The sequence below is a fragment of the Dryas octopetala genome, chromosome 8, assembly GCF_963921425.1.
Source record: "Dryas octopetala chromosome 8, drDryOcto1.1, whole genome shotgun sequence".
In the NCBI taxonomy this organism is placed as follows: domain Eukaryota; kingdom Viridiplantae; phylum Streptophyta; class Magnoliopsida; order Rosales; family Rosaceae; genus Dryas; species Dryas octopetala.
This window is the reverse complement of record NC_141373.1, coordinates 9163069-9174025: the sequence shown is the minus strand read 5'-3', so window position 1 is coordinate 9174025 and position 10957 is coordinate 9163069. Positions and strand designations below refer to the sequence as shown.

The following is a 10957-nucleotide window of genomic DNA, read 5'->3' as shown; positions in this document are numbered from 1 at the left end:
TTTTATTAACTTATCTCTAATTAGCCCTTCATTTAAACTCAATCCAATCGTATGAGATGTAAAAGTAAAAGTAAAACCTCAACTTAAGTTCATTAAAATGCTATTCACAAATTTTATTTTTATTTTTTTGTTTATTTTTAAATTTTGGTTGTGGCATCTCATTCGTTAAATAATTATGATCATGTTTTTCTCCAAAACCCAAGGCCCACCCCTAACAAGATGAAGACATGTGCAAGACTATTTGTTATATGCTTTATTGCTACATTGTTAAGACAAGTGACTATATTGTACTAATGTATTGTTACATTGTGATTTTATGGTGCTACATGATTGATTAGGGTAATCTTATTTGCCAACCAGATATTCTAACAACAAAGAATGTTTATGTTATCGAAATCTAAATATAGACTAGAAGTTTGGAAAATTATCGATCTAATAGATAATTCATATTCATTAGTAAAGTATTTATATAGTGTGTCGATCTTTACTATATAAGTGATACAAGGAACCTCACCAATGACTTGTTTTCGGGTATCACATCAATGCGTTGAGCATGTCTCTAGGTTGTGATAATTTCGTCCTACTTGGTCTAAAGCTTTAAGCTACAAATCTAGTTTGTGTTTAACACTTGAGGTTCGAGGGTGGGGCAGGGGAGGGAGAAGAGTTGGGACTTGGGACAGGTGCTCGAGACTTTCTTTTTTCAACTTTTAATGTTTAATTTTTAATTAAATAGAAGGGTCAAAATAAAGATTTGATAAGAAAAAATAATTGGATAGGAAGTTTTTTAGCAAATGGGGAGTACATTTAGAAGGCCGCATAGGCCATAGGCCATATATTTAAACTTGAGCACAGTTCGACTTGTTTCATGTTTATCTTTTATTTTTATTTTTTGTTTGCAAAACGACTCGTCTCATTTATACTCAGCCAACATTTTAAGAATAAGAGAAATTTTTTTTGTAATAAGGATAGTGATGTAACATTACAAATAAAGAGAGGTCTGAATATTGAGATTTGAGAATAATTTTCATTGAGAAAAACTTACTTGTAACAAGTGTACACATTCACTCTCTCGTAACATCTCCTCACATGTTAATTATGTGACCATTTATTATGAGAAAAATAATGCATACACATGCAAATTTTTTTCATTCTCATCTCTATTTTGTGATGTCATATCAGGAAAAAAAACTTAAATGTAATAAGGATAACATTGTGGAATGGTGGCCTGTAAGTTATTCTCAGTGACCTGAGGGCAAGAATGACTTTACAAGGCGCATCAGGCCCAATCAGGTCTGGGCCCAAGCAAGTAGAAGAAATTATGAAAAGAAGAAGAAGCTGCTGTATTGTGCGACCAATACGGTGTCGTATAACAGCGCCTCAGCAACAGGTAGGGTTTAAAGCGAGTCTGCCTCTGCTTCTTCATCGACCTCTGCATTCATTCAACACTCAACTCACTCCCTCTCTACACTCTACTCTTTTTCCAAATCCCCCAAACAAGAAATGGCTTCGTTGTGCAGATCAGCGTTAGTAGCTGGCACAAGGTCCATGGCAGCTCGCTCCAGAACACTCAGCCAGAGCTCCCTAACCTCCCTAAGCCCCACAGCCATGCCCTCTCTATTTGCTTCGTCCACCAGAGCCGTCCCTTGCGCTTCAAGGTACAATATTTTCAAAACCCAGCTTAGCCATTGTTAACAAGTTTTGTGCTTTAGGACAACCCTTTTTGGGTCTCCATTTTTTCCCCTATAAAGATGTAAATTTAAGCAAAATTGTTATTGTTTTTATTGTGATTTTTATAGGTTGGTTTCGTTATTGGGAAGCATGGAATCAACGATGCCACTTCACAGTGCCATTGCTTCTGCTAGGCTCAAATCCAATATTGCTGTCGATTCCACCTGCTGGAGCTCCCTTTCTCAAGGTAACCCACTTTCTTTCTTTCTCTATTTTCAAAGATCTTTGTGTTTTTGAAGTGTTTTCTTTATCTGGGATTTGTTATTTCTTTCTTCCCGTTAGTTGTAGCTATAGAATTATATTGGCAACAGAAACTAGGATTGTTTTGCTGTCTATTTTTTGTGTAAAGTAAATTTAAGACTTGCTAGCTCTTGGAATAGTTGAGTGAACAAACCAGAAAGAAATATCAATAAACGTTGTCCTTGTTTTTTTTCAGTACTTACAGACTTTTTCGGCCTTCTTTTTCTCTCATTAATTTCGAGAATCAAAACTTGGGTCAGTGTCAAAATTAGATATTAATTAAGTTCCCAGTGCACCTTATGTGGTTGGAATTCAGTGTGTTCATTAACGAGTTGCTCTTAAGATAGTTGCCTGTTGTCTAGTGGATTTGGTGCACTGATTACATCTTCTTTCTGCGTTGGATGTCTATTTCTGACTCATTTTTCTACATCGTGGTATAGGTCTTGCATCACCATTGTGACAAGGCCGGCCGGCTATGTGAGACAATCGGTGCATAGGATTTTCCTTCTGTGTCACTTTCTGAACGGAAAAGAATCTTTCATGTCTTGAATTTTTGGACTTTGTATTCTGTAGCTTATGGAAACTTGTTTAAAATTTTAAATCAGCTATTTAGCTGCTGCAGTTAAACTTCTGTTAAGTTGTTTGGTGGTACTTTTCAGGATCATTCTTAATTCTTTTTTTTTTATTTCTTACATGTTGATTAATGCATAGAAAATGCACAGAAATTGCAGTTTCTTATTACAATAAAAATGCTGCACATGAATACATTATTTTTCTCTTTGAAACTCTGTTTAGTGTTAATAACTAATAGTTCATGTTTGTGAGTTGGTAGGGAGGGAGAAACTTTAAGGATTTTTTGTTGTTGTATTAAAGCCACATGTGATTGGGTAATCATGGCCAAAAAAAAAGAAGCCACATGTGATTAAGTGAGAACATCATTCAGCCTAGAAATTCTAAGGATATTCTAGTGCTAAAGCCACCTGTGATTAAGTGACAGCATTATTCAGCCATACCTGTTTGCGTTCATTCATTGTTCATAACAGAATCCACTTACCTTTGCTAGCGGAAGCTATGAAAAGATAGGATATTGTATTGCGAGGCAGTATAAACTTGATGTTCCCGTATCCTCTCTAGGTTAGATAAAGGAAAATAAGAAAAAGAGTTGGACATTTTCAAGTTAAGATCTTCCCATTGTACTCAAAACATCTATTACATGTCTGGTAGTGAAAGTCTGGTTCTATGAAAGAACCACTGACGTTGCAATTTTGCTCCTGACCTGAAATATGATGCAGTTTGTTGTCATCTTTCCTTTGAAACTTGAAATAATCTTAGGCTCTTCATTGCCACACCCCTTTTTCAACATGTTTTATCCTACTCACCGCTAAAACATATTTTTTCTCTTTATCGGTAGAATTTCTTCATCTGCTGATGTTCTTCCTATATTTCTTGATTGGTCTCTCTAGACGTTGCAGTTCCTCGGTGATAAAGACTCCTGGCTCCAGTCATTTCAAGTTTTCAACCAAATTGGCTTGCATATTGGTTCCTCTATCCTTTGTCCTTTTGCCTTTTCCTTTGGTTTCTGGAAAATGCATTGTGTAAGTTTCACTTGGCATTCCTAAAAATTAATGTTCACTTTGTCTTGAGTATTACATGCTAGTGTGCACATTGGCATTTTATCACTTACATTTGTAAGGTAGACAATGGAGGACCTTTTGTGTGCGTGCATTTTTGTTTGTTTTTTTTTTTTTTTTTCAATACACAGATATTTCACTTACACAGCTAATGTACTGAAATGATTTCAGCCTGCTTGAATGAAACATTCTTTGAGTCTGCCTGTCCTTCAATATAGGACTTAGGGATAGTTAAACCAGGAGTTTTAACACAAATATAAAGGTTTAGTGCGTAATGGAATGGTCAACGAAATTACAAACTTGTGTGGGGAATAGCTGGGTTGGAGTTCCTGCAAATTTTCTATTCATGATTTCCCTTGGGGGGTTGACCAAAAAAAAAAAAAAATAGATTTACCTTGGGGGCCTTCATGGGTTTCAAAATGACCAATCTAATGAATGGCTAGACTATACATCTTTTTGAACTGTATAGTGTAGTACAGAGAGTCCATTTGGAATGCAGTAAATTTTCTTGGTTACCTTATTTTTTTCATGTATTACTGCTCATAAGATTGTGTTTTAATACTCTCCAATAAAACCCATTAATAGGTTAAAGCACCTCTGTCCTAAACTACTCAAACTAGAGCACCTCCAATTTTTAACACTTAGATTGTGTGATTTGTTACATATGCTTCTTGGGTAAATAGTATGATTTGTGTTGAATGAGTTTAAGCTCGGCTAATTATAAATTATTCTTGGGTAGGACTTCTTGATCCAAGCTGAACATGAACCAAATTTAACCAAGCAACCTGGCCCCAGTGCGATCAAGTTGTACTGTACTGTGCTCCCCTTGTGTGCCTGTGGCGTAGAAGTTGCTGTTTCTTAAACGATTTCTGTTATCAATTTTTATTTTACTCAAACTGTAACAGACCCTTTTGATTGTGATGGCACATAATGTGGTGCTTGGACCGAAGAACTAATGAATTATGAACCTAGAAAAATAGGAATGGTACCTTCTCTTTGTATGTTAGTACTGCCTAGTCGGGTTTCTGCCTGTTAGGCATGTGGGATACATCATACATGTGAATGTGAAGGCATGGAGTTGATTTTGAGTTGAGATGAGGGACTTGAGGCCATGCTCATTAATAAAAGGTAATAAAATATTTACGGGCATAGTTTAAATTTATGTTTAGAACAACTTGCCTTGTGAGTTGTGATTGAAGAGGTGAAAAGCCTGAACAGAGCGGAACCTGAGATGAGTCTCAAGGTTTGTGCTATTTGCTGAGCAAGAAAAGAAAAAGAAAATTTTCTTGTTGCAGAAAAGCATGCATCCATGCCCAATGCATGCAATTCAGATTTTGTAGTACTTGCTAGCATATGTTTGTCAAAGTTCAAGGGAATTACCAAAATCTATAGCCAAAAAACAGAAGGAATATATTATCTGAAAACCCTTTTCATCATTACAATGCGAATACATCCTAATGGATTAAGATGATGTTCATCTATACTACGGTTACTACCAATATTCATGTTTATCACCTTCTTCGCATTGTGGGATTTTGACTCAAATGTTCTATGGGTATAGAAGATCACTATCTTCAAACAAAAACAATATAAAAAATGGTTTCTTGAAATTTACAGTGGAATTTCTTTCTCCTTTTTTTTTTTGGGTAAGAGAGTCAACTTTCAATTGCTTGAAATTGATCTCCTATTAAATGATCATCTGCACATAGAGTAAAAGTAGTATGAGTATTGACAATTGACCGAAAATTTGAAACTAATAAGAGAGAGCATTTATAATAGTGAGTAGGGGGTGGAGTTTCTAACTTAGTGTTAGGGCATTTAAATTTTTACCCCGTACCCATAACTTTAGTGGAATTCGAATTTTTTCATTCTCTTCTTTAATAAAAAAAAAAAAATAGTCAATAGAGAAGAATTGTATCATACACACATTCTGCAAAAACATCATACAGGAATACATGCTACAATGTTGCATGTCGTCTAAAGGTGAGGTTCGGCTCATGGATTGCGACCATAAGTCGGACCATGAGACTGATCCAAACTCATGCTACCAATTAGTTAGGAAAATGCTATGTCTATTAGAGCATCTCAAACATGCTCTTCAAAAGCTTGTGGCTGCTTGATTTGGTGAGTCACATCAGAAATACTTGCTTCAAGAGACTCATCAAACACACTTGTCAAATTGAGGACTTCAATCTCAATCTCACTCGGCTATTCTGCACTCTTCAAATAATTTTTTGTTATTGAAATACCAAAAGCTACAATACATTGGGACTATACTAAAACAATAATAAATAAAAATTACTTTAAATTAAAAACAATAATAATAAATTAATGAAGTTTGAATTAAGACTTTGTTGAAGTGAAAAATTTGAAAGTAACAATTATGACTCTTCAAAATTATCACATAGGTCAGCAAAGTAGAGTTTGAAGAGATAATTTTCCTTCTCTCAGAACATATGCATTGGTTAGCTATAAGAACTAGCTAAAGCTAAAATTTAGCTAAAATTCACAAAAATCCTCTACATTGGTTAGCATTTAACTAAACTAAAATTGCAATAGTTAAATTTTTAGCTAAGTTTAGCTAAAAATGTAAAAATGTAGCTATTGCAAGCTCAAAAGTCAATAAAAGGTTAGACCCCATATGCACATATGTTATTAGCAGAAAAGAGAAACTGAAGATGTGGCGCACACTGATTGAAAGATGTCCTGCAACTGAATCCCATGAAAGCTAAAGCTAAAAGTTATAAAAATTAAATAAATGGGTTTAAGTTATATTATTTATCAATATATAAATTTGTGGTTTTAACTAAAAGCTATAGTTAAATATTGCTTTTAGCTATAGTTAAAACCAATGCACATGCTCTTAGGGATGCTCTCAGTACACCAAATTTATTTATAAAATATAAAAATTATTGTGTATGATCGATTGATCGTAACACTAAATAACGTCTAGAAAAAAAAAATTTAATAAACCGGAGTCGATGAGCACTCACCCAAGGGACCGAGCGCTCGGTCCTGCACAAACACAGAGTGAAATAGCATTTCGATGAGATATATGTTTATATCATGACGAAACGGGCTTAGGAATTTCCCACGGATTGCTTCTTATGGTTATGGACTATGGAGAGTTACAGTATCTCGTAGATTCACATCCGATAAAGTTAAGGACGTCCCTTTCATATTACGTTGGCCTTGTCAAATGAGCACTCCATGCCCTCTCTCAGCACCTTGTAGGATAAGATCTGAGGAATAAGAGCGACCCCACTTCGAATAAACAAAACAAATAATATCCATAGCCTCTCGATCTCAATAAGCATCTAAAACCAAATTAAGATTAACCCATTGTTCTTTGTGAAATTTGAGGACTTGGGTTGGTCTTATTTCCCGATATTAATGCAAATCAAGCATATCCCAGTTCTCTCAGTCTTAGCCAGGAGTTGGGTACCTCTCTGTTTTCTGATTCGATAAAATTGTGATTTGCTTTGCGTGGCCACCAATTTCCTGTGGGGTGTAACAAAAGCTTCATTTTGTTGTATTGGAGTCCTTACAATTAGCATATGGACTGTAGGGGCTCTGAGATATTTGTGGTAAGTTTTTCTGGGTATTAAATTAGTGTTTGTGATTACACACACGCCCATGCACACAACACGCACACAGTTTGTCTGTTTATATGGCGTGGGAAAGTATGTCGTTTATAGCCTGTCATTTTGTTGGGGTCTGTGAAGTTTAATGTCTTTGTCAGTCTGTTATGATCATTAATAAGATAGCTTTCAGGGTCATTAGTTGGGTTTAATACTTATATTGAATTGTATATTTGTAAATACTTCATCAACAATTTGGACTAGAAATGAACATATCCTGTAGCCTTTAGCTTTATTGCTTCTGCTGCTACTATGTCATAGCTTTGGTGTATTGTTTTGAGCCTGATGTGATTTTAAACCAGCCCTGACTAGAGAGTCAAATACCATTTTTGTTGGGCTTTAGCTATCAATCTTTGGGGTTTCAACTTCCAAGACTTCTGATTTTTTTGGATTTTCTCCAATATTTTCCCACCTTATCCCTTATTTTATCTTTTTGTTTTTGCTTCGGTTTGGTGTGTCTTTGTCCTGCCGTTCTTGTTGTTCTGCAATTAATAGCTTTTTGTTCCTCAGCTGAGTTGTTACAGAAAAACTTGCATATATGGTGGTAAGTTTAGCCTCCTCTCTTACCATTTTTATCTCCTCTGATAATGGTTTTGTCTGTAGGAACTGGGTTCTCCTTTGTCTTAGCTGGTTTTGTTCTTATCTTCTGTTGCAAACAGAAAGTCCTTTCATTTTGAATAAATTCCTTTGTTCACATGGTAGTTGGACTGCTTACTAGTCAGGCAGGTTTCTGATGTTTCTTGCATCTTTTGTTTTCCATGACCAAGCTTTGTTGCGTAGATTGCTTTAATTTGATTTCATTGTTATGGATGTAGGCTTTCTGTACTCATAGGAGTTCCATTTGTATGGACTATCCCCATTCATCATCTCAATTAAGGAGGAAGGATTTCATTAAGGAGGAAAGTTGAATCATTGGGATTTGGGGGTCATGGATAATTCTTATGTGACATCCAACGGCCACGGGCCAACTGATAATGGCCACATGGTTGGAAGACAATCCACATACCAACCCTGCACTAAGGTGTCATTACCCTGGCTTGATGTAAGAGTTTTTTATGTTAGAATTAGCAAATGTGAGATAGATGATTCTGCTCCAGAGTTCCTCACACTAAATCATATTCCATTGGATCCCAATACCCTTCTTGAAGTCAATGGTGTTAGAACTAGCATCTATTCTGATGAGGCAACAACCCTTCTTCGAAGGGATCGGTTAGATAAGAAGTCTGAAGAAGCTACTTTTGTGAGCACTGATAGTATAAGGATGACTGGCAGTGTAAAGTTTGAGGTTTTTGACAAGAATGTTGTCGTGCTATCTGGGGATTTAGAACTGTGTAATAGTAATGGTTTCATTTCGGAAACAGATCATCATGGCCAGAGATGGAGAATGAATTGTGAATCAGATATAATTGCAAGCACTGGCTTCTGTAAAGGAAAGCAATTTATGGGTGCAGAGTCTGCTTCACCTTCAATTGAGGTATACATCGCAGGGTCCTTCTTGGGCACTCCAATAATTTTAACAAAGACGATTTGTCTTTCGAAGAAGCATATGAGGAAAGGGTTGCTGGATTCCATACCAGAGTATGAGGCAACCGAAGACCAGAAAAATAATCCTTCTAGGCATGCTTTTCTGGTACCTACTTTCAATTTAGTATTTGTTTAGATTTTATTTATAATGAACTTTCAAGTTTTAGATGTCATGCTCACCCTCATATTAACGTTTCATTAGCCATGGCCATGTTTGATACCATGGTTGGTTACTGCTCATACACTTCAACTGCTTGTTAAAAATTTCTTGTTGCATCAGCACCAACAAACAGATGAATAAGTGTTGCATAATGGATGCCCTGACAAGCAAATACAATCTTCTAATAGTACAGGCTCATATTGTGAAGCTGTAGTCTACAGAGCAACAGAATAATACTTAGTTTTATCATCTTATATAATACCTTGAGTTGCATATGGAGTAGTTATATGATATTCATGTGTGATATTTTCCTTTCAGTGTATCCTCCCAAACCCAAAATTTGCTCATCAAATAATAATCTAATAAAAGAAGCAGCAAGCTACTGTCTTAAAGAGATAAAAGTACTAGGAAACTATCTCTTGTTTACTCGTATTTTGAGGCCATATTACTCATTATGCATACCTATAGTGCTAAAGCTTCATTAGAATTCGAAAACCCTTCTCTGCAGCATAGTCTTAGTTTCCATAAAAAAAATAGTAAAGTTTATTCTATCCTGTTCAGTGTAAAGGAGATACTTGCATTTTAACACTTACAGAAAGGACTTTGCCTTCACCTCAATTGCTGAATACTTTATGGCTATTTGATTATTTGACATGAACTAGTTTTATGCATGAGAGATATGGAGGTATTTTGTCAAGACATAAAAATTGATATAATATTTGCATGTAGGATTGCATTAATTTGCTCACATTTGGTTTTAGCTGCCAATACTGATAATATTTGCATCATGATTTTCGTGTTCTTTTGGGAAACCATCCAAGTCCACTCACACTCAATTTGACCAAGCATTCTGCATTTTTTTGGTTGGGCATTCTGCATTTCATTTTAATCTTTCTCAACTTGCACATACTTTACAGGTGCCAGAATATTCAGACCACAAACCAGAAAACAGAGATAACAACCTGTACTTTGAAGGTGAAGATGGAGAGCTTTCATGGTTCAATGCTGGTGTGAGAGTGGGTGTTGGCATTGGCTTGAGTGTTTGTGTTGGAATTGGCATTGGAGTGGGATTGCTTGTACGAACCTACCAAGGCACCACCCGGAACTTTAGAAGGCGGCTTCTGTAATTCACATTTCCACTGATTGCCATTTTAGCCTAACACTGTTGAACTCAGTCACAGTCCAATGGCAGATCTGACATCCCACTCTGGATCAAAGCTCATGTTTACAACCTCCTACACTTGATTTCTTAGAGAATGATGTCACTAGTGAGTTGGGAACCTTGTGCAGCTAGTTAATCATCTGTCAGCCTTGTAGTTTTGTTTTCTTAGGGATGTTGATAGCAGTGAATTTTGGCATGGGCTATGACTTAATTTGTGTGTCATACATGTGTGTGGTTTTGCTTATGTGCTATATTGGTCATGACTCACTAGTCTCTTGGTATTCTCATTTAGAGTTTTAAATCTGCCTCCTTCCAGAGCCAATATCAAATTGCTAGTGGGAGAAGAAAAATGACCTACAGTAACATGAGGGGCGTTTCTTGAAGCGGAAGCCATCTATTTGGAAATGATATTCAATTCATGTTTGTGCTGGAGAACAGGAACAATAAACTCATCCAAAGTGATTGGGGGTTCTGATTTAGAAGCATTTTAGTAAAAGCCAGGCTTAAAGCTGTTGAATTATTCTCCTGCATAGTTATGTACAACTTATGAACTCCCAGAATAAGATTGCAGTTCATTTGCATTGCACAAAACGGTAAACGCATCTTGGTACTTATCAGTGTTGTTCAATTGCACTTAAGCTGAACGAGCATGCATGTTCTTATGGAATAAGATACGCGTAACAAAGACCACTTGGAATTTATTTCACTCGAAAAATTCACCACAAACAAACGAAGAAAGAAAAATGGGCAAAGCTGTTGTAATGTGGTGCCCAGCTTTTAAGATTTCATGTCACGTAAATATTTCAGAGACTGCAATATTGTCATCTTCTTCATAAGTTCTCTGCAATTCTCACCCAAATGACATGATGAT

The 10957-nt window shown here is 36.0% G+C and overlaps 2 protein-coding genes across 6 annotated transcripts; both read left to right on the top strand.

Moving 5' to 3' along the window:
- Positions 1 to 1376: 1376 nt before the first annotated feature.
- On the top strand, positions 1377 to 4692 carry LOC147276954 (envelope glycoprotein). 3 transcript variants are annotated; one of them, XR_015123910.1, is made up of 4 exons: positions 1377 to 1655; positions 1797 to 1915; positions 3432 to 3563; positions 4339 to 4692. XR_015123910.1 is itself a non-coding variant. In XM_086254548.1 (3 exons), the coding sequence occupies exons 1-3, from the start codon at positions 1501 to 1503 to the stop codon at positions 4356 to 4358; spliced, it is 294 nt and encodes a 97-aa protein (XP_086110674.1). In that variant the 5' UTR covers positions 1377 to 1500; the 3' UTR covers positions 4359 to 4692. The 3 variants fall into 3 exon arrangements, 2 of the variants coding, with proteins under 2 accessions (XP_086110674.1, XP_086110675.1); XM_086254548.1 differs by lacking the exon at positions 3432 to 3563; XM_086254549.1 differs by lacking the exons at positions 3432 to 3563; positions 4339 to 4692 and adding an exon at positions 2409 to 2731.
- Positions 4693 to 6692: 2000 nt separating this feature from the next.
- On the top strand, positions 6693 to 10505 carry LOC147276953 (uncharacterized protein At1g01500-like). Of its 3 annotated transcripts, XM_086255304.1 has the most exons (4): positions 6693 to 7186; positions 7844 to 7962; positions 8056 to 8870; positions 9842 to 10505. In XM_086255304.1, exons 3-4 carry the CDS (start codon positions 8169 to 8171, stop codon positions 10049 to 10051), a joined length of 912 nt encoding a protein of 303 aa, XP_086111430.1. In that variant the 5' UTR covers positions 6693 to 7186; positions 7844 to 7962; positions 8056 to 8168; the 3' UTR covers positions 10052 to 10505. The 3 variants fall into 3 exon arrangements, with proteins under 3 accessions (XP_086111430.1, XP_086111429.1, XP_086111428.1); XM_086255303.1 differs by lacking the exon at positions 7844 to 7962; XM_086255302.1 differs by lacking the exons at positions 6693 to 7186; positions 7844 to 7962 and adding an exon at positions 7323 to 7784.
- The last annotated feature ends 452 nt before the right edge of the window (positions 10506 to 10957 follow it).